Raw genomic sequence first — 26,600 nt, 5'->3', positions numbered from 1 at the left:
TGGACATGAACCCAATCACATCGGTGCCTTCAGCAGACTCAGGGATTCCGACGACACGAAGATTCAGTTGACGACTCCGATTATCCAGGTCATCAGTCTTCTCACGTAGGTAAGCATTGTGTTCCTCTAGAACTTTCACCCGAACAAGTAGATTATCGACATTATTATGGATGTCGGTAAAGACTATGATTAAGGATTTCTCGGATAGATTTTCCTCCATATTGCGCAAAAATCAAAACACAAAACTATCTGAAATGGAAACGCTTTACTCAACGCTTTTTAATTCTTTAAAATACAACAACTCTACTAGACTAGAAAACCAAGTAAACATTCTAAAGACAGAGATCAAAGCAATATACAGACAAAAATCGGAATTGCAAATACGCAGCACAAGACAACAGCAGTACTTCCAAGGCTCTAAACCTAGTCACCTATTAGCCATGCGACTAAGAATTAATGCAAAATTTGCAGATATAACTGCCATTAGGAAACAACAAGCTCTAGTAACAGAACCCAAAATAATAAACGATACATTCAAAGAATTCTACTCCGATTTATATAATTCAGAAACGACCTTTTGATCAAGACAAATTAGACACATATCTTAATCAAATTACTCTCCCTAAAATTACGGAGGAAGACGCTAAACAGTTAGAAGTACCGATCACATTAGAAGAACTCAAGGAGGCCATATCCGGAATGAAAAACGGCAAGGCTCCGGGAATTGACGGTATCCCATCAGAAATGTACATTTCTTGCTGGGACATATTTGGACCCTTATTACTAAATATGATCTTATACTCAGTCAAAGAGGGAAGTTTCCATAAACACCAAAATACCGCACTCATTTCAGTTCTTCACAAAAAAGACAAAGACCCCACTGACTGCGGTAGTTACCGTCCTTTAAGCCTCCTTGGAACCGATGTCAAACTGTACTCTAAGATATTAGCCATCAGATTGCAAAAGCATATGACGTCTTTAGTCCATCCGGACCAAACAGGCTTCATAAAAGGTCGTCTGATCAATGATAACATAAGGCGAATACTGCACGTACTAGATGCTGACAAAGAGGACAACACACCTAAGGCGATACTATCCCTGGATGCTATGAAAGCATTTGACAGGTTAGAATGGTCGTTTCTATGGGCAGTATTAGAAAGGATGGGGTTAGGAAAAGGATTCATTGATATGATTAAAGTACTATACAAGGACCCATCGGCCAGGATTACAACAGGCACATTCATCTCCGATATCTTTCCGGTATCACGCTCAGCCAGACAGGGTTGCCCTCTTAGTCCCGGACTATTCGATCTATCATTAGAACCTTTAGCACAATTTATAAGACAATCCCAACACATAGAACCAATAGTAATCAAGGGCACACATCTTAAAATTAGTTTATATGCGGACGACGTAATATTGTTCATGCAAAACCCCAACAACACATTGCCGCATATACTCAAGTTGATAGAAAACTTTGGTGATTTATCGGGATTTAAAATAAATTGGCCTAAGTCGGCGTTTCTTCCTCTTAACACCAGTGCAAAAAAAGACACAACCCTCCCAGGTGCGATACCCATGGTCAAACATTTCAGATGCTTGGGTGTGGAAATATTTCCCACCATAAGACAAACGGTGAAGCACAATTACACAAAAATACAGAACAAAATCAAAGACGACCTGGACAGGTGGGCAAAACTTAAAAACTCAGTACAGGCAAGGGTATCAATAGTTAAGATGGATGTATTACCAAGAATCAATTTCTTCAGCTCAATGCTTCCGTTACCTCCTCCAGAGGGCTACTGGAAAAGATTACAAACCTCCACATACAAATTTATTTGGAATAACAAACCACCTCGCATAAAAAGATCCACCGCACAGAGAAATAAAGCAGACGGTGGCATGGCAGTCCCAGATTTTTTACAATATTTTAAGGCCTTCACTTTAAGACCAGTGAAGATTTGGTCTGATCCCCAGGCTTTGGTATCTTGGAGAGAATTAGAAGAAAACATGGTAGCCCCACAGAGACTGGAAGACATAGCACACACTAAACTTTCAATCAAGCATTGTGAGCGAGAATTTGGCCCAATAATTACCCATGCAATCAGAACATGGCGGGAAACACAAAAGAAATATCCTAACCCTCAAGAATGGCATAATCACACTCCCATATTCAATAACAATGCACTCTTAATGGGAAAACGACCTATAAGATTCCCTATATGGGAAGAGAAAGGCATACACACATTAGGGGATATTTTTAATAACAAGGGCCTCTGTAGTTATGTCGAAATATGTATAAAGTTTAACCTCACCGAGTCCACATGGCTTTTTTACATACAGTTACGACTTTGTATGAGATCTCACGGTGTTCCATTACTCGTACCAATTGAACACCACAGATACCACAATTTTTTCTATGAAAGAGATACATTGGGAGGTTTTGTATCAAGTTTTTATTATCAATTACTAATGTCCTCGTATGAAACCCTTCAAATAGACACTGTCTGGAGGAGGGATATACAAGACCTGGAATATGACTTTGATTGGCAAGGAGCCTGGGCAAATGTCCGACTTACATCAAGGAACCCGGATCATCAACAAATCAATCTGAACTATATTCACAGGACATACTTGACTCCTATAAGGCTGTGCAAAATGGGGCTTATACAAGACTCCAAATGCTCCCAATGTACAAATGGGGACGAAGGAACATTTATGCACATGTATTGGGACTGCCCACCAGTTAAGGCATTCTGGAAAGATGTATCCCAACAATTATCAACACTCGTATTTTGGAATATACCTGTACACCCCGCGGTATTACTATTGAATGATGTTTTTGAGTTTGCAGTGAATCCACAACTAAAAAGATTGGTTTTATCGGGTATCACAGTAGCTAAAAAACTGATCGCATCACGTTGGTTTCAACCGGAAAAAATGTGCCGAAAAGTGTGGTTTCTTACATATCTTGATGTGATATATCAAGAAATATCTACAGCAAGAATTCTGGGGCTCAATGAATCCAAAATGTCAATGTGGTTAGAAGTGGTGGAGAGAATAAAAGCTAGCTTATAATGGTGGTGTCTGGTTAGGAGTGAGGGATAATGGAGGTACTATCCAAGAGGGGGTCTGGGAGGGGGGGTTTGAGCTGGAGCATATGTGTGTAGGGTTTTAGAAAATAGGTATTAGGGGTATATTATATACTAACATTTATATAATTGCAATTTCGCTGGATATACACTGTATACGGCTAAAATGTTATTATAGACTATTTTTGTTTTATCTTGTTTCTGTACTTGCATATATTATAACCACCTTTACTGAAAGTTTCATTATGCATTGTGTGTTGAGTACTGACTTTTAATAATTTTTTGTTTTGCAATAATAAAAAAAAAAAAAAAAAAAAAAAGATTATCGACATTACTCTCGTTCTTGCCGACTCTCTCCTCAATTAACTCGACTTGACCTCCCAACATCTCCAGGGAGTTCTGAATATTAGTCAAGCCAGCCTAAACTGTATCCACTTTTGAGTCAATGTGTCTCAGCGTTTGAAGCATTTCAGTCTTGCTCTTCTCGATGGCGTCCATCAAACTTTGCAGTGTAATAGTTGTCATTTTCACGAACAAACGAGGAAAAAAACCACTGCAATGAAACTGAAATGGTTAAACTGCTCAAACTAATTAAAGTGGATCAAATTAGTAGTATTATCGGCTACAAACTGCGACAAACAGACGAGCAATTGAGACACGACCTTTCTTCTTCTTCTAAATGGTGTTTTACGGCGGACGGCCACCAAATTTGGGGCATTTACCGCCACCTACCGACCCGGAGATCGGGCCAGTCTTCCAGTCTCCCCTCTCTAACCACTAGTCTAACCAACTACCTAACCTATAAACACCTTCCTACAACCACACTGTCCACCATCCCTATAAACCTACATCTACATTATACTACATATCCCACTCTCTGACTCATGTATATTTCAACGTTCTATCTAACTTCCAACTCTAACCCTTTCCCTCAGACCCTATCATACACCCCCACATTCCTCAACAAAAAAAAAACCCATCATCGCCTTATCTCCCCCTCCCCCACTCAGTATTTCCAATATCCCCAACTCCCTAACCCCCATCTCCCTCAAACCTTCTGTGATACCCCGCCCGAATAAAGCACCCTATGCACCTCCTCCCACCCCAGCCCCTCTACTCCCAAATGACTCACTGCTGCCTTCACTACCACCTGAACCTTTGCAGTCCTAGATGTAACCCCGAAAGCACTATTAATCACCTCAGCTACAAAAAACACAAGCGCCTTCTTCTCCACTAATATCCTTCCAGCCATCTGCCTATCCACCTCACCGACCACTACCTCCCTCGCCTCCCGCCCCCTGGCCTCTCCACCTTGACTCCCCTCCGCCCTCACTGCCTGAGCATATGAGAGCCGACCTTCCACTCTCACCTTCTGGACATTCGTCTCCCTCCTCATGACCTCACACTCCCCAGAAGCCACATTATGCTCCCCACCACAGCTACAACACCTAGGCTTCACCTCCCTGCAATCCTCATACTCATGGTCCCCCCCACACCTCGCACACCTCCTACTTTCCCTACATCCACGGGCCATATGGCCAAACCGCTGGCAGTTAAAGCACCGCATCGCCCTCGGCACATAAGCCCTCACCGAGTAGCTCACATACCCCAAATTCACTCTTCCAGGCAGCCCCTCCCCCTCAAACTCCAGTAATACTGCCTCACTAGGCTCCTTCTTCCCATCTCTAGTTATTTGCAACCTCCTTACTCTAACTAGCATACCTCCCTTAAGGTTCTCCTTTAATTCTTCCTCACTCAAGCCCTTCGGCACCCCGGCTATCACCCCCTTACTGCCTGCCCCTCTCCGCTCCCCCACCCTACCCACCTCCACCACTGAACAATTCATTACCACCTTCAACTCTTTAGCCTTCTCAGCCTGCCCCTCACTCTTACATGAAACCAACAGGTTCCCATCAGGAAGGACCCTCGCATATCCTATACTCCCCAACTGCTTTTTCAGATTATCAGACAGCACCATCGGATTCATCCCTCTTATCATTTTCTGCTCCGCATCCCCAAACCGAACTACCACCACAATTTTCCTCACTTCTGCACTAACATTTCCGCTACCCTCACCTTCTGACCCACTCGAGCTATCTCCCCTACCCTTCTTCCTCTTTATCCCCTTCCCACTGTCTCTGCTCCTCTTCTCCACCTTACTCCACCCTTCTCCCCCGCTCTCACCCCCCTCCATACTGTCACCATCTGACTCCCTTCCCCTGTCACGACCGTCCCCGTCCCTATCGACTCCTCCCTCACTCTCACTACCCTCCCCAGCTCCCGACGTCGAAAGCAGTTCATCACAGATCAACAAGGCTGCCACATCCATCTCCTCGTCACCGTTATAGCCATCAAACTCGACCCGGCACTTTTTTCCTTCGATCCAGGAAACAACCCCCGAGTAACTCTTGCCGTCCCCCGAAAACACAGCACGACAGCGAGATCCCACCCTAAACGCCGGTACCGCCTCCACATCTCCGCATAACTTTCTGACATCAACTTCCAAACTCCGCGCCATCACCCTCTCGTCCATCCGCCGACACACTTCCTCCCAATTCTCAGACCCTCCCCCGCCACGCTTCGACTCCGCTTTCTCTCTCTCTCCGAGCGACCGGGTCCAACCCTCCTCCGTGCCTTCCTCCTCTCTCCGACGCCATCTCAAATGACTCAGCCAGACACGACCTCTCACACTGCGGCCATCTTGAAAAAAAAAAAAAAAAAAAAAAAAATAGTATTTGAATCTAAATATACTTTCTTTGTGTTGATTTGACATTAATTCCATGATTTTACTCAAGTAAATATCTGTTACAAGCTTAGGTCTTAAGTAGAAAATTCCATTTTTAATCTAGATTAATTACAGAAAATTGTGAGATTAATTTTTTTTTATATATTGACAGCACTAATATATAATCTAATATCTAATATATATAATCAAAAAATGCAATATATATGCTCTGATGAAATAAGTATACAGTATAATAATAATAATCTAATATCTAATCTAATATATATAATCTAAAAATGCTAAATACTAAAATGCTAAATATATTCTCTGATGAAATATGTATACAGTATACACATAAGCATAAGGTGCAGTATGCATAGGTATGTATGCCGTGATATGCTTCATACTGTATGTTATATATTGTCCGTATTTTCTTCAGTCACACTCGAGCATCAGGTATCTTATGTATGTGTTTGCATTGTACTGCTTTCACGATCTCATCAGAACATGGAAATAAAGTGCTAATTGACCACAAGAAAAATCTTTACATAATGTACATTGTGTTATATCTATACATAATACAGAGTTGTATAAGTAATATAATGACGTTTTGTATCTGCAAGAGTCCAAAACAAACACAGCAAACTGGAGTCCAACCAGCAATCATTGCGGTCACAGACGAGCGCTCTCACCACCCTGATACACACACAGCAATACTAGGATTATGTAATATAATACTTATTTGTAATATGTACACATTGTACATTTTCGATACAATACGTAAGATATTACTTATGGCTATAACAGAACGTACATTATGTACTAATTGCCTATGGTTATGTACTATTGCCTGTGGTAATTCATGTACACATTTTAAAGGAATTTCCCATGAATGCCGCGCCAGACACCCAGTTCATAATACTTGGTAACGCTGGATAGTCAAGGTCTTTCACCAGTGGGCCATGTGCTCGTTCACCACTGTGTTACCTGATCGGATAGTGACTGAAATAGACATTTATTTCAATGGAATCGAGATCAGCACTTTAACATCCTTTTTACATTTCAGGTTGTGTATTCTACCTTCATGTGCATTGAAACTGGTTGCTATTCAAGATCCAAATCCTTCAGATGGATAAGGACATAATGGAATGTGACGTAATAGTGACTGCTATAAAAGACAGTCACATGATTTGATTTATTTTATTTTATTTTGACAATATATAAATAAACACGTGACAGAAGCACAGTCTGGAATACTGCCAAAGATAGACATTGTGGTCCTTGTAGGGGGGTAGGGGAACGAAGTGTTCAGACATGCATCATACAGACATCGTAAAGACACATGACATCACATAGACATAACATAGACACATAAAAATCTGTAAAAGTGGTGTGATATCATCATGTTAACATCACTCACCATCACCAACCCCCTCCAATGTACAGTAAATGTCCTAACCCAATAATACACAAGACCCTCTTCTTGGGACCAAGTAAGGTTTCGTCGATAATCCAATGTACAGTTACCCCCCCCACCCCACCCCACCCACCCAACCACCGCCAATGTACAGTTTCCCCCCCTCCACCCCACCTACCCTACCAAACCCCCCCCTCCACCCCACCTACCCAACCTCCTCCAATGTACAGTTTCTTCATCAAATGTATATACTCTCTTTTTTAAACTCTTTTTGTATCACAAACAGTACTGTATTTGTAAATCTGGTATGTCATATAAATGCATAGATGTAGCAGTACTGTCTATCTGTATGTCATATATGTTATGATGAATTGAAAATGGGGGACCCTGATGTAAACAAGACGAAAGTCTTTCTCTGGTCTGAAATCCCTTAACAATTGTGTGTATTGAGTTGTACTGTATTGTACCCATTCTGCAATCTGTTAAATAAAGTTTTCAATCAATCATTCAATCAATCAATACCATACACTGGCACCAGGCACACATCACACTACACAATGACTACCATACACTGGTGAAACCGGTCTCATTTGACATGCCCTGAGTGGGAGTTGAACCCCGGTCTCCCGCGCCGCGGGCGATATCGCCGACCGCTATACCAAGAGGTGAACTCACCTCCTGGTAATGTGTCGGGATGCCTCTGGGGAGTGAGTTTACTTGCAGTGCCGCTTAACCTCCACAGCCACTTCACTACATTGTCCACATCACACTACACACTGACTACCATACACTGGCACCAGGCACACATCACACTACACCATGACTACCATACACTGGCACCAGGCACACATCACACTACACCATGACTACCATACACTGGCACCAGGCACACATCACACTACACCATGACTACCATACACTGGCACCAGGCACACATCACACTACACCATGACTACCATACACTGGCACCAGGCACACATCACACTACACCTTGACTACCATACACTGGCACCAGGCATACATCACACTACACCATGACTACCATACACTGGCACCAGGCACACATCACACTACACACTGACTACCATACACTGGCACCACACATCACACTACACAATGACTACCATACACTGGCACCAGACACACATCACACTACACAATGGCTGCCATACACTGGCACCAGGCAGGCACACGCCACACTACACACTGACTACCATACACTGGCACCAGGCACACGTCACACTACACACTGACTACCATACACTGGCACCAGACACACATCACACTACACAATAACTACCATACACTGGCACCAGGCACACATCACACTACACAATGGCTGAAAGGCTCAGGAGACAGGGATTGATATCAGCCAATTAAGGGGGGAGGGATGATTAGGTGGCCTTGATGTCAGAGACCTGATTGGGAATTTGGCCCCCTACTCTTTGTGATAGGCGCCCTGGGTTCTTTTACGACCAATTTCAGTCAGGACCGCGGTTTTATGGTCTCATCCGAAGGACGGCACTCGCAGCTGTATGGTGTCCCTATCACCGTAACAGGGGCATTGTTATTGCCAAGTCCAGAGGACAGAGTACCCCCTGCTGGACAACAACACCACCAGGTCCAGAGGACAGAGTGCCCCCTGCTGGACAACAACACCACCAGGTCCAGAGGACAGAGTGCTCCCTGCTGGACAACAACACCACCAGGTCCAGAGGACAGAGTGCTCCCTGCTGGACAACAACACCACCAGATCCAGAAGACAGAGAGCTCCCTGCTGGACAACAACACCACCAGGTCCAGAGGACAGAGTCTCCCTGCTGGACAACAACACCACCAGGTCCAGAGGACAGAGTGTCTCCCTGCTTGACAACAACACCACCAGGTCCAGAGGACAGAGTGTCTCCCTGCTGGACAACAACACCACCAGGTCCAGAGGTAGAGAATCTGTCACAGTGGTGTCAGGAGAACTGCCTCTCCCTGAACGTCAGCAAAACAAAAGAGATGATTGTGGACTTCAGGAGGTCGGGGGTCAAGGACTACAGCCCCCTCAGCATCGACGGGGCACCGGTTGAGAGAGTGAACAGTTTCAAGTACCTCTGAGCCCACATATCCGAGGACTTGACATGGACCACACACATTGACAGTGTTGTGAAGAAGGCACGACAACGCCTCTACTTCCTCAGGCGCCTAAGGAAGTTCCAAGTCAGTCAGAAGATCCTTAGGAACTTCTACTCATGTACAATAGAGAGCATCCTGACTGGCAACATCACCTCCTGGTTTGGGAACAGCACTGCACAAGACCATAGCAGACTACAAAGAGTGACACGTTCAGCCGAACGCACAATTGGAGGGGGGCTTCCCACCCTCCAGAACATTTACAACAAGCGGTGCAGGGGGAAGGCTAAGAGAATCATCAAGGACTCCAGCCACCCGAACAACTGCCTCTTTGAACTGCTGCGGTCAGGCAAGCGATACCGGAGTCTTAAGGCGAGCACAGAAAGACTCAGAAGAAGCTTCTATCCCCAGGCCATCAGGCTGCTCAACGAACAATAAACACTATGCAACAACCATCAAATGCACACAGCACACAGTCACACACCCACACGCACACACTCACTTAAACAAACAACACACTGCAGCACCCACTCTCCACACTTTAGATCACACTAACACACTTTATATTTATTGATAAAGGATTTGCACTACAACTCAAGTTTCAAGTTCAAGTTTCTTTAATAGTTGTCATACAGAAGTACAGAATACTTTTGTACAAAATGCTTCTTACTGTTGCGCTCCAGAGACTGTGCATGACAAGATAAGTATGAAATAAAAACATAGTAAAAATTAGAAGAAAAAAAAGAGGTCACAGTGTTCAGTTTAGACATATGTACAATGTTCGTAGACGTAGTTACCATACAATATACAATACTGTGCAGTGTACTAATATACAATACTATATAGTGCAAGGCATAAATGGACGAGGTGCAGTTTAGGTACAATTCACAGTAGGTGTACGAGTTGTAGTGCAAATCCTTTATCAATAAATATAAAGTGTAAGTGTGTTTGTGTGATCTAAAGTGTGGAGAGTGGGTGCTGCAGTGTGTTGTTTGTTTGAGTGAGTGTGTGTGTGCGTGTGGGTGTGTGTGCTGTGTGCATTTGATGGTTGTTGCATAGTGATTATTGTTCGTTTAGCGATTATTGTTCGTTTAGCAGCCTGATGGCCTGGGGATAGAAGCTCCTTCTGAGTCTTTCTGTGCTCGCCATAAGACTCCGGTATCGCTTGCCTGACGGCAGCAGTTCAAAGAGGCAGTTGTTCGGGTGGCTCGAGTCCTTAATAATTCTCTTAGCCTTCCCCTTGCACCGCTTGTTGTAAATGTTCTGGAGGGTGGGAAGCCCCCCTCTAATTGTGCGTTCGGCTGAACGTGTCACTCTTTGTAGTCTGCTACGGTCTTGTGCAGTGCTATTCCCAAACCAGGAGGTGATGTTGCCGGTCAGGATGCTCTCTATTGTACATGAGTAGAAGTTCCTAAGGATCTTCTGACTGACTTGGAACTTCCTTAGGCGCCTGAGGAAGTAGAGGCGTTGTCGTGCCTTCTTCACAACACTGTCAATGTGTGTGGTCCATGTCAAGTCCTCGGATATGTGGGCTCCGAGGTACTTGAAACTGTTCACTCTCTCAACTGGTGCCCCGTCGATGCTGAGGGGGCTGTAGTCCTTGACCCCCGACCTCCTGAAGTCCACAATCATCTCTTTTGTTTTGCTGACGTTCAGGGAGAGGCAGTTCTCCTGACACCACTGTGACAGGTTCTCTACCTCTTCCAGGTAGGCCCTTTCGTCGTTGGCAGAGATCAGGCCCACCACTACTGTGTCATCAGCAAATTTGATGATGGTGTTGTTGTTCCGCTGTGCTACGCAGTCATGTGTGTACAGGGAGTAGAGGAGGGGGCTCAGAACACAGCCCTGGGGGGCCCCTATGTTGAGCGTGATGGATGAGGAGGTGCAGTTGCCGGCTCTTACCACCTGGGGTCTGCCCGTCAGGAAGTCCAGGACCCACTGGCACAGGTCATAGTTCAAGCCCAGGTCCCTGAGCTTGGCTATGAGTTTGGAGGGGACTATGGTATTGAATGCTGAGCTGTAGTCGATGAACAGCATTCTCACATAGTTCCCCTTCCTCTTGTCCAGATGTGATGCTGCTGTGTGCAGCACATGGGCTATGGCGTCCTCCGTGGACCTGTTGGGGCGATATGCAAATTGCAGAGGGTCCAGGTTGATGGGGAGGGAGGAACAGATGTAGCCCTTCACTAGCTTCTCAAAGCACTTCATGGCTATGGAGGTGAGGGCTACAGGGCGGTAGTCGTTGAGGCAAGCGGGCGTAGATTTTTTGGGTACAGGGATGATGGTGGACTTCTTCAGACAGGTGGGGATGACGGCCTGTTCCAAGGACAGGTTGAAGATGTCAGTGAATACCGGGGCCAGTTGGTCGGCACAGACTTTTAGGACGCGGCCGGGGATGCCGTCCGGTCCTGCTGCCTTCCTGATATCCACTTTTTTAAAGATCCGTCTCACCTCATGCTCTGTTACCCTGAACACTGAGTCTCCATCAGCAGACCCCCCCCCCCCATTGCCGTGGTTTGTAGGCTGGTGTTGTTATTCACAGCCTCAAACCTCGCATAGAAGGAGTTGAGATCATTTGCTAAGGAGATGTCACTGTTCAGTTTGAGGGGGGTTCCTTTGTAGTCTGTCATTGTTCTGAGGCCCTGCCACATGCCTCTAGAGTCAGCCTGTTCAAACTGAAGTTCAACTTTATCCCTGTAACGCCGTTTTGCCTCTATTACTGCTCTCCTGACGTTGTATCTTGCCATCTTGTGTTCTTCCATGTTGCCTGTCACCAGCCCGGTGTTGTATGCTGATGTGCGCACTTTCAGAGCCTCACGGACGGATTTGTCTACCCAGGGCTTTTGATTTGGGTAGATATTAATTTTGGTGGTGGGGATTATTACTTCTACCTGAGTACAGACATAGTCAATCACCGTTTCGGTGTATTCGTTAATATTGGCTGTGTTATCACGGAATACACTCCATTCTGTGCTTCCCAGCACTGCTTGGAGTGACTCCACTGACGTCACGGCCCAACGCTTAACCTCTCGCGAGACCACCGGCGTTCGCTTGAGACTCTGTTTATACTTAGGCAAAAGAAAAATTGCGGCGTGATCGCTTTTACCGAATGGACTAAGAGCCTGTGACTTGTACCCATTCTTAAATTGCGAGTATACATGGTCTAATATGTTCTCGCCTCTGGTGGGACAGGTCACATGCTGATAGAAATTCGGCAGCACCTTTTTAAGACGCGCGCTGTTGAAATCCCCCAAGACCAAAATGGCCGCGTCAACGTTAGCTGCCTGGAGTTTGTTTACCTCGTCGTGAAGTTTTGAAAGTGCGACCTCAGTGTTCGCGTGTGGTGGAATGTACACTCCGATGAGGATGATGGACGTTAACTCTCTTGGGAGGAAGAAGGGTCGACATTTTATCGTGATAAACTCCAGGTCTGGGGAGCAGTGGTTAGACATTTCCTTTGTGTTGCCTAAATCGCACCACTCCTTGTTTATCATGAAGGCAATGCCGCCTCCTTTCTTCTTTAGTGACTCTAATGCCGTCCGGTCTTTTCGTAGAACGAAGAAGTGGTCTGCCGGTTCTATTGCATGATTCGGGACATCTGGACTCAGCCAAGTTTCTGTGAAACAGAGGACGTTACAATCCCGAATGTCCCTCTGGAATTGGATCCTTGCTCTGATGTCGTCCAATTTGTTTCCTATCGATTGCACATTGGCCAACAATATGCTGGGCAATGTGGTTCTGTGTCGTTTGGACCTCAGTCTGTTCCGGACCCCGGCTCTCTTTCCTCGTCTTCGCGGCGGCTTTTGGTCTTGTCCGTGGCCGGCATAACAAAGGATCTCGGCGGGCCATTTCTGCTGTTCAGCGATCCGATCCAGAGAGCAATCCAAACGGTAAGTTTTTCTTAATCCAATGTCAATGATTGACTGACGGTCATACACATATAAAACTCCTAATACTATAAAAATTAACAAAATAAAGCACAGTCTCGTCGGAGCGATCAGAAAGGCAGCCATCACAGCAGCGCCAGTTCATTCAGTACACCTACTGTAAATTGTACCTAAATTGTACCTCATCCCATTTCTGCTTTGCACTATATAGTATTGTATATTAGTACACTGCATAGTATATTGTATATTATATGGTAACTCAGTTACGTCTATTCTGCATCGAACATTGTACATATGTCTATACTGAACACTGTGACCTAATTTTTTACTTCTAATTTACATGCTATACTATGTTATTTTATTTCATACTTATCTTGTCTTGCACAGTCTCTGGAGCGTAACAGTAAGAAGCATTTTGTATAAAAGTATTCTGTACTTCTGTATGACAACTATTAAAGAAACTTGAAACTTGAACTTGATGAGATAGTAGATGTTGTATAAATATACATAACTGGACATGAGATAGTAGGTGTTGTATAAATATACATAACTGGACATGAGATAGTAGATGTTGTATAAATATACATAACTGGACATGAGATAGTAGATGTTGTATAAATATACATAACTGGACATGAGATAGTAGATGTTGTATAAATATACATAACTGGACATGAGATAGTAGGTGTTGTATAAATATACATAACTGGACATGAGATAGTAGATGTTGTATGTAAATATACATAACTGTACATGACATGTATAAATATACATGACTGTACATGACATGTATAAATAATATACATGACTGTACATGACATAGCAGACGTTAAGTAAGGGATAATACACGATGAGGTGTGCGTTTATTGAAATATAATGCACGATGCAGGAGCTAATTACATCTGCAAAGTGCATTCTTTTTCATAAAATGCAAACCTCTAGGTGTGTTATTATCCCACTTATACCATGGTCATGTTATTGATTTGTGGACAATGAGATGTCTGGCTATAGCAAGCCAGCCTTTTTGTCAAACGTACTGTCAGAACATATTCATGTTTGTTAGCCATAGGCAAAGTTATTGACAGAAAGGCTTGCTACTGTAGCATGACGTTAGATTCCTGGGTCATCATCAGGGTCATTTGGCACACGGGAGAAGTTTGCCTTAGGGTTACAAGATACAAGATACTTTAATGCCACACAACGATGGTTGGTGGTAATTGTTTGCGGTACAGAATGTTAGGCACTGGTTACATCAACATGAAACATCAGACATCAAACATCAAAAACGCCCCCCTCCCACCTCCCAATCCCCACAATAAATACATATATACATAGATACATACAGGACAGTCACGGTAACAGTGTCAAGGCCCTCCCATAGTCGAGCGGACCATACTATGGGAGCACCTTCAGTCAGTGACAGATGCTTGCCCGTCTGTGCAAAGGGGAGGGGGGGGGGCGGGCCAGGGTGTTCAGTGTTCGGACTGCTGTGGGGAAAAAGCTGTTTGTGAAGCGTGTGTGTCTGGTTAGAATGGACCTGTAGCGACCTGAGGGCATGTGCTGGAATAAGTGGTGTGCTGCTGGGAGGGAGGGATGGTTGACTATTTTTCCAGAGCGGGTGACTGTGCGTGAGGTGTAGATGGAGTCCAGAGAGGGGAGGAGGGGGCAGCCAATTATTTTGGAGGCTGTCTTGGTGATGCGTTGGAGTTTGTGTTTGGTGTGTTTGTCAGTGGAGCCGTATACCAGACTGTGATGGATGAGGTGAGGATGCTTTGAATTATGGCCCGGTGTAGAATTGGACCAGCAGGCGTTGTTGGACTCTGTATACTAGTTCCTCAGCTGCTGCCAGACGGCTAACAAGCACATTCAAGTTTAGCTGTGAGGCTCTAGCTGTGCAGTATATGGACAAATAATCAACACCCCTGAATTGAAAATGGGGGACCCTGATGTAAACAAGACGAAAGTCTTTCTCTGGTCTGCATCCCCTTAACTGGTCTGCATCCCCCACACACACACAGCTGCAGTTGGAGAAGAGTAAAGGTGAGATCCTGGGCGTGGTGATCGTGGAGTCCGGCTGGGGCTCCATCCTGCCCACGGTCATCCTGGCCAACATGATGAACGGCGGCGCGCTCCGGCAAGCTCAGCATCGGAGACCAGATCATGTCCATCAACAACACCAGCCTGGTGGGCCTGCCACTCGCCACCTGTCAGGGGATCATCAAGGTACGCGTGGGACTGGGAGACACAGGGCTACTAACGTCCTGGAGTACAGTTGTGTCCAATAGGGAGGTGTAGTCTGACGTCACTCTGGCCCGCCCACGAGGTCCACCCGTATAGGGAGGTGTAGTCTGACGTAGGGATGGGTACCGAATTCGGTACTTTTGAGGCACCGAACCGAAACACGTCGGTACTACCGAGTATCGAATCAAGTGAGAAACCGAAAAAAAATTAAAAAATAATAAAAAAATAAGTTTATTATTATTATTTCTTTTTTTACTTTTTTTTTTTTTTTTACTTTTTTCTTTTCATGTCAACGTTCACACGCACAATATATGCTTACCTAGGATTTGACTTGATTCAACAACAAAGCAGTCGGAGCAATGACAAGCCGAAAACTGTCGAAATTGTAGTTATTTGAAGTTTGGATTTTTTTTTTTACGACTGAGGTAGGTACATTTAATTTCTTGAGACTAAAGTACAGAAAAAAGGTACCGTTGGGTACCGGTATCGATTCACAGGTACCGGTACCGGTATCGGTTCAAATGTGAAAGGTACCCATCCCTGACGTCACTCTGGCCCGCCCGCGAGGTCCACCCGTATAGGGAGGTGTAGTCTGACGTCACTCTGGCCCGCCCGCGAGGTCCACCCGTATAGGGAGGTGTAGTCTGACGTCACTCTGGCCCGCCCGCGAGGTCCCCCCGTATAGGGAGGTGTAGTCTGACGTCACTCTGGACCGCCCGCGAGGTCCACCCGTATAGGGAGGTGTAGTCTGACGTCACTCTGGACCGCCCGCGAGGTCCACCCGTATAGGGAGGTGTAGTCTGACGTCACTCTGGACCGCCCGCGAGGTCCCCCCGTATAGGGAGGTGTAGTCTGACGTCACTCTGGACCGCCCGCGAGGTCCCCCCGTATAGGGAGGTGTAGTCTGACGTCACTCTGGACCGCCCGCGAGGTCCACCCGTATAGGGAGGTGTAGTCTGACGTCACTCTGGCCCGCCCGCGAGGTCCACCCGTATAGGGAGGTGTAGTCTGACGTCACTCTGGACCGCCCTCGAGGTCCACCCGTATAGGGAGGTGTAGTCTGACGTCACTCTGGACCGCCCGCGAGGTCCACCCGTATAGGGAGGTGTAGTCTGACGTCACTCTGGACCGCCCGCGAGGTCCCCCCGTATAGGGAGGTGTAGTCTGACGTCACTCTGGACCGCCCGCGAGGTCCACCCGTATAGGGAGGTGTAGTCTGACGTCACTCTGGACCGCCCTCGAGGTCCACCCGTATAGGGAGGTGTAGTCTGACGTCACTCTGGACCGCCCGCGAGGTCCACCCGTATAGGGAGGTGTAGTCTGACGTCACTCTGGACCGCCCGCGAGGTCCCCCCGTATAGGGAGGTGTAGTCTGACGTCACTCTGGACCGCCCGCGAGGTCCACCCGTATAGGGAGGTGTAGTCTGACGTCACTCTGGACCGCCCACGAGGTCCACCCGTATAGGGAGGTGTAGTCTGACGTCACTCTGGACCGCCCGCGAGGTCCCCCCGTATAGGGATTCATCATTGGGAAAATGGATTATCGGCTATTGTAACAATTCTGCTGCATGAACATTGGCAAGCTTTCCATTTTTTGCACAAAATGAGTTCCCTTCTATCACTAACATTATTGTTTAAGCATTTTTGGTTTAAATTACGATTAATTGCGAATATTTTCACGTTGAGCTATAGATTGAGGATGAATACGCACAGAAAGGTACACCATGCAAATGTTCATGCTTTATTTGTTTTAAACGAGACGATTTAGAAATGGGCAATGGGGGAAATACGTTGCGATTTTGTGAGGTGGACCGGCTGGAAACAGCAATGACGTAACCACTACACCTCCCTATTACGGACCGGTGTCATATTCAATATGGATCAGCGTGAGATACAGTATGGTTTGTTGCCAAAGTAACACTCTGCTGCTACCATAGATATATATATATATAAACACTAGATGGCTCACGGCGGAGTCAACGGCGGCCATCTTGTTTCAGTGGACTATTGCTTATAAGGTGATGATCTGCACAAACAAAAATCGATAGATACTGTATTATGCTCCCATATTGAGGAGTAGTTCCAAGTTTTTAGTTGTATGAGAATAGCACCACCATGAGGCCAGATGACTCAGAATTTCACCCAGGCCTCCGCTTCCTATTGTAAGGCAAACATATTTGTCAAGTTTGGTGGAAATCGGACAGTGCATTCACAAGTAACAAAACGAACAGTTTTGTCCTAAAAAGAGGCGTGTAGATCACTGCATATAATAGTGCTGGTGACACGATGGCTGTATGAAAAACCCAAATTATTTCAAACCCCTCTGTCATTAACAAATAATATTGGAAATCCAATTCAAGCTTTGCTCTTGTAGCCGGTGTGATCTTGTCTGCGTTGTGTTTTTAGTCGATTCGACCCCTGTTAAGGGATCGCCCTGAGTGGGAGTTGAACCCCGGACGCCGGCGTCGCGGGCGGCATCACAGACCACTAAGCAAGAAGTGAATTCACTGCTTGCTTCCGGGTCTGGATGCCTCTGGGGAGTGAGTTTACTTGCAGTACCGCTTACCATCCACAGCCACGTCACTACTTGTACCCGGTTTGTATTTGAGACCCGGTTACTATTAGAGGAATTACGGTAGATCCGCCATCAGCTCTATCTTTCAAAATGTTCAGTTGCTATCGCATGCACTTATCTGTGTTTCATTACACATATGAGTGCATGCTTACCAACTGTTCGCCTGTTTTACTGCAACACTACTATCACCGACATCTAAGAAGGGAGATCCCCCCTTGAACGGCCCTTCTAAGGTTTCTCTCCTCCACATTGCCTGTGGTGCATTTTTTCCTATTGCTAGGTTTTAGTGAGTTTTTCCTTACCTTCACGTGGGGTATGTCTGGGAGTGTTGCATTTATTTTGCTTTTTTTGGACGTTATGGTGTTTTTGTTTTGTTCTTGATTTATGTTTCTTCTTCACTTGTTTAAAGAAGACGTGTCCGGCCCATGGGGACATTAGCGTGTGTTGTCGGGCCTTACAGATTAATTTGATTTGATCTGATACGAGGCCCGTCCTCTTTGTTTACGTCTTCCCTCACAGATCTGCAGTCTGATGTGCGGCGGCATCGCGGAGCGCGGGGGGGTCCGTGTGGGCCACCGCATCATTGAGATCAACAGCCAGAGTGTGGTGGCTACGGCACATGAGAAGATCGTCCAGGCGCTCTCCAACTCCGTCGGCGAGGTTAGACGTGCACATTCACTCAACCTCTTAAGCTGCAACATCCCATATATGGGACATTTTTCGGACTTTTTGCAACCAGCACTTTGTTGCCTAGTGGCTTGGGTGTGCATATTTTGTAATACAATATATATATCGAATTGAAGGCTTATTTTATTGCCTGTCGATAGCGACAAAATCCGACAAAATCCGTTCAGCGGTTCTCGAGTTACATGCCGGTATTTGAGGCTTGTGCAAAGTACACGGTATTGCGCAAAATACCACTCCCAACTCAGGCTGCTGTAGTTCCGTCAATCTAGATCCGATCTCGAAAATGATTGTGGATCGTTGTAGCCAATGAGTGTGGCTTTCCAATGATACCCCACATGGGGATCTACATAAAAAAACACGAAAACAGGAAGAGCAAAACAGCCGAATGAATTGAAGTCTATGAGAAAACTGAGTTTTTCTTTGTACACAGTTTACCAAAATCACTCCTAATTACTCATTTCTGAATGGATCTTTATGAAATTTGGATATGTACTACATACGGCTTCAGGCTATGGCTCCGTCTGGATTTGTAAGCCATACCACCTTCTGGGGAAATACTACCTCTGGACTACTAACTACTACAGAAAAACTTTAGTAACACGTTTTTTTTACAACTCAAGTTCAGACCTATGTCACTATTATGTTAGCACTAAAAGTGAATTATTTTTCTGGAATCAGAAACTTCAGAATGTCATCTTTCAAAAGAGACCAGGCTCATGCATGTGCTATAAGGATAAAGTATGTTGTTTTGGTTTGCAAAAAAAGTATGCAGTCCTCAAAAACGAAAACGAAAATGGCCAATTTTGGAGGCGCCTGTTAAGAGCCCTTTCCGACCTGTGTATTCCAAGGTTCAAAACAAATATGGCCAAATGTTCTTTTAAATTCTGGGGAGCCACAAATTGGAATTTGCTACCTTCACAGCTAAAATGCATCAATAGCCGACACAATTTTAAAAAAGTAGAAAAAGTCAAATCATGGCTCCTTGACAATGTCAAAAAGTAGATTTTAAAATGCATGAAAATGTTGTCTGATACATTGTTGTCTGTGGCTACGTTTGTAACTGCATTTAAAATGTTCATGTCTATGTAGTTTGTCAAATTGTTATTTATGGTCATGTTTTGTATCGCTCGTCTGTCTGAGACCAAGGACCACAATGGAAATAAGTCTTGACTTTTTTATGTAGCATCCATGATGTTTTTCTGGGATTTTGTATCTTTTTAAATGTCTAATAAAATGTAATCAAATCAAAATCACTACCATACTACAGAAGGTTAACCCTTTCACTACCACATTACAGACGGTTAACCGGCTGTGGTGTGGTGAATGAATGAATGAATGAAAACTTTATTAACAGATTGCAGAATGGGTACAGTACAGTACAGCTCAATACATACAATTGTTAAGGGGATGCAGACCAGAGAAAGACTTTCGTCTTGTTTACATCAGGGTCCCCCATTTTCAATTCTTCGTAACATATATGACATACATGACATACAGATAGACAGTACTGCTACATCTATACATTTATGACATACCAGATTTGCAATTACAGTACTGTTTGTGATACAAAAAGAGTCCAGAAAGAAAAGAGTATATACATTAGGCGTAGAAACTGTACATTGGATTGGGTAGTTGGGGGTGGGGGGGGACTGTACATTGGAGGTGGTTGGGTGGGTGGGGGGGGGGGGGGGGGGGGGTTGGGTAGGAGTGGGGGGGGGGGGGGGGTTGGGTAGGAGTGGGGGGGGGGGGGGGTTGGGTAGGAGGGGTGGGTGGGGGACACTGTACAACTGTACAAACAACACTGTACATTGGATTATTGACAAGACCATACTTGGTAATTTACTGTACATTGGAGGGGGTTGTGTTCGGACATTTACAGGGGCCAGTTTCGAGTTGCAGTCTCCCTTAGGTGTTTTTTGAGAGTGTTTTTGAAAGTGGGTAGTGATTCACATTCCTTTACAGCTTTGGGTAGGGCGTTCCACATTGATGTGGCATAATTGCGAAACGTGTTTAGTCCCTTGTTTGAGCCGAATCTGGGTTTAACATGATTTGTGGAGCTCCCTCTGGTGTTGTGATCGTGGTATTCACTGACCTTTGGGAAGTATTTTGTCATGTACATGGGTACCTTGGTCGTGTAGTGTATCTTGTAGACCAGGCCCATTGCAAGTTGCTGTACTCTGTCGTCTACTCTAAGCCATCCTAGGTTGTCAAAGTGGGCAGGGGTGAGGTGGGTTCTAGGAGTAAGGTCAAGCAGTAGTCTGACCAGTTTGTTTTGAGATGTTTGTAATTTTGTTTTTAGCGCCTTTGAGGTGCTTTGGTACCATGAGTTGCAAGCATAGTCGTACTGTAGTACCCTTGAATGAGTGCTCCTGCTAGAGTCTTCAGGGTATTCTTATTTACCAGTGAGGAGATCCGGTACAAGAATCGAGTTCGTTGGTTGACTTTTTTTATTACATTGGATGCCATTTTGTCACAGGAAAGATTTGCCTCTAGGATGGAACCCAGGTAGGTAATATCTTCTTTCCTTGTGACAATATTGTCACCCACTGTAACTGAGAAGCCGTCGGTCTTGCTGAGTTTGTTATTTGAACCGAAGAGAATGGACTCTGTTTTGCCCATGTGTAATGATAGTTTGTTATCAGCGAGCCATATGCAGATTTTGCCTAGTTCTGAGCTGAGGGTTTTTTCAACCTGTAACTTGTTCTTGTCAGAGACCAGCAGGGCTGAGTCGTCCGCAAACAGGAACAAGTTGCAGTCACAAGCTGACGACATGTCATTTGCATAAATTAGGAACAGTAGCGGACCTAGTATGCTTCCTTGTGGAACACCACAGTTTACTGTGAGGGGGGGGGGATAGGGTACCGTTTACCTCCACCATCTGCTCTCTCCCCTCCAGGTAGGATTGCATCCAGCTCACTGATAGACTATCAAAACCAATTGCTTTTAGCTTGTCAATCAGAATGGTGTGATGTCGAAGGCCTTTTGTAGGTCCAGCATGACCATGCCGCAGTATTTGCCCGCGTCCACCTCTTGTTTGATGTGGTAGTGAAAGGGTTAACCTTCTGTAGTGTAGTTGTGAAAGGGTTAACCCTTTGTCGTGTGGTAGTGAAAGGGTTCAATTAAACAATTTTTTTTTTTAAGAGGTCGCCAATTTTGTTGAGTTTACGATGCGTTTGTTTCTTTCCTCGCCAGATTCACATGAAGACCATGCCAGCGGCCATGTTCAGACTGCTGACAGGACAGGAGACGCCCATGTACATATAACCGAAGGACAGTGCCTGTTCCACACGTTGTTGTGATGTGGCTATTCAAGCTTTGAAGGGCATAACAAGCTGATCAATGACTAGTAGAGGATGGCTTTTCACTGTGCCCAGCCAGATGTTTTTCCCCCCCACTCCTTGGACACACAAGATGCTTTCTTAGCTCAGACCAGCTGGAGGAGTCCTCACGTTACGTTACGTTTGTTTATTTATTTGTCTTATCTTGTGCTTCTTTATATTAGTGACTTGAGTGAATGCATCACAATTTATTTTTTATATCCATATAAAGTTAATGGTACTTCTTGTAGATATTGATTCCTTTTGTTTTCTGTTGTTTATTTATTTTTTCATGTAAATACATATTTTGCTAATGATAGTAGGCAGCCCAGAGCGGACCGTGGTTGCTTTGTGTATATCTATCGGACGTCCCGGCTGGTTGGAAAACGGCGAAGACGAAGACAAACTTGAACGTCTGCCGTCAGTTGAGATGGACTGTGAAAAGGCGGAGTCTTGGGGGAGTGACTTAAGTGTTAAATATCTTTTGGTTTAATATGTTTAGTTGATGCTGTAATGTAACCTGTGCATCAAACCAATGCTCGCAGCAGAGGTTTCATGGGGAGAAAATGCCATATCGTTCTAATTTACTTCATTGACCTTGTTTTTTTATTGGATTCTATTATATGTTGTACCACTGTATTGCACATCGTTGCGGGCAAGACCACCCGCATTTCATTGTATACTTGTATGCCGTGACAATTAAAACTCTTGACTTGACTTGACTTGTCATTTGAGGCTTTATAAAAGCAGCATAATGAACACAAATCTGTCAGTGCCGAGTCCGACCTCATCTTAAATAACAAACAGCATTGCTTGTTGTAGTTAACAAGGAGAGGCAGAGTTGATTTTGATTTTTTTTTTTTTTTTTTTTTTATAATCAAATTTTATTAATCGAGATCTACTTGAAATCAGCCCGCGATCTACCTGTCGTCGATCTACCGCTAGACGGTAAACACATAAACACATGAGTTTAACCCCATAGCAGTGTCTAATTCAGATATGTGAGCTTTAAAATGCAGCCTAAATAACCACTGCCAAATAATGTAAAGAATGTAACGTTTGATTGTTTAGAATAGAATATAAATACCTTTATTATCCAGAGGGAAATTTGACACTGCAAATCGCTTAATAAACTTTTCAATCAATCAATTAGAGAAGCCTGTTAGCTACTATCCAATCATTCACATCATTAAGTTCTCTGCTCAGGACTTCATTAAGCATACCATTTGATGGAGAAGCAAGGTGGAATGCTTGTATCAAGGTGATGCTCCCACAGTTGGAGCTGGAGCTGGAGCTGGATGCAATCCTACCTGGAGGGGAGAGAGCAGATGGTGGAGGTAAACGGTACCCTATCCCCCCCCCCCTCACAGTAAGCTGTGGTGTTCCACAAGGAAGCATACTAAGTCCGCTACTGTTCCTAATTTATGCAAATGACATGTCGTCAGCTTGTGACTGCAACTTGTTCCTGTTTGCGGACGACTCAGCCCTGCTGGTCTCTGACAAGAACAAGTTACAGGTTGAAAAAACCCTCAGCTCAGAACTAGGCAAAATCTGCATATGGCTCGCTGATAACAAACTATCATTACACATGGGCAAAACAGAGTCCATTCTCTTCGGTTCAAATAACAAACTCAGCAAGACCGACGGCTTCTCAGTTACAGTGGGTGACAATATTGTCACAAGGAAAGAAGATATTACCTACCTGGGTTCCATCCTAGAGGCAAATCTTTCCTGTGACAAAATGGCATCCAATGTCATAAAAAAAGTCAACCAACGAACTCGATTCTTGTACCGGATCTCCTCACTGGTAAACAAGAATACCCTGAAAACTCTGGCAGGAGCACTCATTCAAGGGTACTACGACTATGCTTGCACCTCATGGTACCAAAGCACCTCAAAGGCGCTAAAAACAAAATTACAAACATCTCAAACCAAACTGGTCAGACTACTGCTTGACCTTACTCCTAGAACCCACCTCACCCCTGCCCACTTTGACAACCTAGGATGGCTTAGAGTAGACGACAGAGTACAGCAACTTGCAATGGGCCTGGTCTACAAGATACACTACACGACCAAGGTACCCATGTACATGTCAAAATACTTCCCAAAGGTCAGTGAATACCACGATCACAACACCAGAGGGAGCTCCACAAATCATGTTAAACCCAGATTCGGCTCAAACAAGGGACTAAACACGTTTCGCAATTATGCCACATCAATGTGGAACGCCCTACCCAAAGCTGTAAAGGAATGTGAATCACTACCCACTTTCAAAAACACTCTCAAAAAACACCTACGGGAGACTGCAATTCGAAACTGGCCCCTGTAAATGTCCTAACACAACCCCCTCCAATGTACAGTAAATGACCAAGTATGGTCTTGTCAATATTCCAATGTACAGTTTTGTTTGTACAGTTGTACAGTGTCCCCCACCCACCCCTCCTACCCAACCTCCCCCCCACTCCTACCCCCCCCCCCCCCCCCACCCAACCACCTCCAATGTACAGTCCCCCCACCCCCACCTACCCAATCCAATGTACAGTTTCTACGTCAAATGTATACTCTTTTTTTTCTGGACTCTTTTTGTATCACAAACAGTACTGTATTTGCAAATCTGGTATGTCATAAATGTATAGATGTAGCAGTACTGTCTATCTGTATGTCATGTATGTCATATATGTTACGATGAATTGAAAATGGGGGACCCTGATGTAAACAAGACGAAAGTCTTTCTCTGGTCTGCATCCCCTTAACAATGAGCTGTACTGTACTGTACCCATTCTGCAATCTGTTAATAAAGTTTTCAATCAATCAATCAATCAATCAATCAATCAATCAGTTAGCATACCAAGTGATCAATAGACCTATCTCAAACCCTGCCCCTTTTCTTGATCCTCCAATCACAGCTGTCGCTTACCGAGGAAGTCCGACGTAAGCGACAGCTGTGATTGGAGGATCAAGAAAAGAGGGCAGGGTTTGAGATAGGTCCATTGCATATTTGCATCTCGTTACATTAGTCATAGCCTATTCTTCATAGGCTACTGTTGTAACTGTGGCCATTATATGGTTTCATCATTTATATGATATTTCAGTTTGTAAGTGTAATATTTGAGAATGTATTTATGTTTCATTTCTTATTTTCTTTATTATTTAATTTGCTACAATTTATAATATGTTCATTTTGACGTCTGGTCATATATGGTGTCCCGTTAGGCTGCTGTCGCATTTTTACCTTTGGAACTGATTAAGACACCTGCGAGCAAGCGGCATGGAGGGATGGTCGGAGACTGGGACTGATTAAGACACCTGCGAGCAAGCGGCAGGAATGGTCAGAGACGAGTTGTACAGGCTCTCTAAATTCTAAGAGTGTACCACTATGTGTAGTGTACGTGTACCACTATCAAGACTGTTACCAAGAACAGAAGAAAAATACCCCGGCCCTTTTTATGTAGCATGCAGCCAATGAGGTATTTAATGTTTGTTTGTATTTTGCTTTTCTGATGTGTTGTTTTCATACCGTGTATATTATTGTTTGTGTTGACCTGACGCGACGTATGTTTCTGTTTAAGTTTTCACGGTGGATTGGAGGACCAAGCCTTTAATAAACCCGTCGAAAGGAAACCATTTGTGTCTGCAGTGCTTGGAAGGAGTTACAACTGTTGTTTGACAAAAGACACTCATTAGCGCCACTCGACTCCTATACAACCAAATAAGTAGTATGCTATTCATTCAGTCATCTGTGTAAATGTCTGTCAATAGGTACTAGTACTACTATCCATTCAGTTTCTCATAGAAACGTGTCAGACTCAGTTGTTCGACGATATCCGTTGAGTTCATTGTGTGTGTGTGTGTGCGTGAGGGTGTGTCTGTGTGCGTGCCGGGGGGTGGGGGGGGGGGGGGGGCGTGAACCGACGCAAGACGCTCGTGACAGGCACATCACCTTAGTCACTCTGTCCTGCTTGATATAAGGTAAGGACTCGGAGCTGTGGTGTCGATGTTATCTCTGCTCTAAGCCGATAATGTTGTAAATAGGTTTCCAAATGATGAACAGGGTTATGAACAATGGTTTGATGTTGATGATCTGCACTTGTGTATTTATTTATAAGAGATTTGGCCGTGTTTTCGCGAACTTTGATATGAGCGCACGCACGTTGAAAAACTAGCATACGGGTGGGGGTGCTTAAACGACGACAACTTGGCTATAACGTTAGTTAACCCAGTGTTTTTCTGTCTACAGTTAAAAGTAAAGTCAATAATGTCAACATCGGAAAAGGTGAGTAAAGATCACTTCTACAACTGTCGGGTCAGTTTAGATCCAATTTATGACGGTAAACGTTCAAAACAATATGGCGCTGACTCGCTGAGCTACACAGATGTGCACAGGGTGTCCGCGGGACCTTAAAAAGTCTTAAAGTCATTCAACTATCAACTTAAGGCCTTAATTTGTCTTAAAATGTCTTAAATCCGACTTTCGGAGGTCTTAAAAACATGCCATGTGATCTTATGTTTCATTGTGAAATCTGGGGGGAAACTATTATTAA

The 26,600-nt window shown here is 44.6% G+C and overlaps 1 protein-coding gene across 1 annotated transcript; it reads left to right on the top strand.

Annotated features, from left to right (window-relative positions):
* Window positions 1-22,006, top strand: LOC311240292 (amyloid-beta A4 precursor protein-binding family A member 2-like; the record flags this gene model as incomplete). Its single annotated transcript, XM_084328853.1, has 4 exons — window positions 1-109; window positions 15,258-15,462; window positions 18,575-18,715; window positions 21,935-22,006. The coding sequence occupies exons 2-4, from the start codon at window positions 15,400-15,402 to the stop codon at window positions 22,004-22,006; spliced, it is 276 nt and encodes a 91-aa protein (XP_084184979.1). The 5' UTR covers window positions 1-109; window positions 15,258-15,399.
* Between the last annotated feature and the right edge of the window lie 4,594 nt (window positions 22,007-26,600).

The sequence above is a fragment of the Notolepis coatsorum genome (genome assembly GCF_963971535.1).
Source record: "Notolepis coatsorum genome assembly, chromosome: 14".
NCBI classification, from domain to species: domain Eukaryota; kingdom Metazoa; phylum Chordata; class Actinopteri; order Aulopiformes; family Paralepididae; genus Notolepis; species Notolepis coatsorum.
This window is presented reverse-complemented; position numbering and strand designations above follow the sequence as displayed.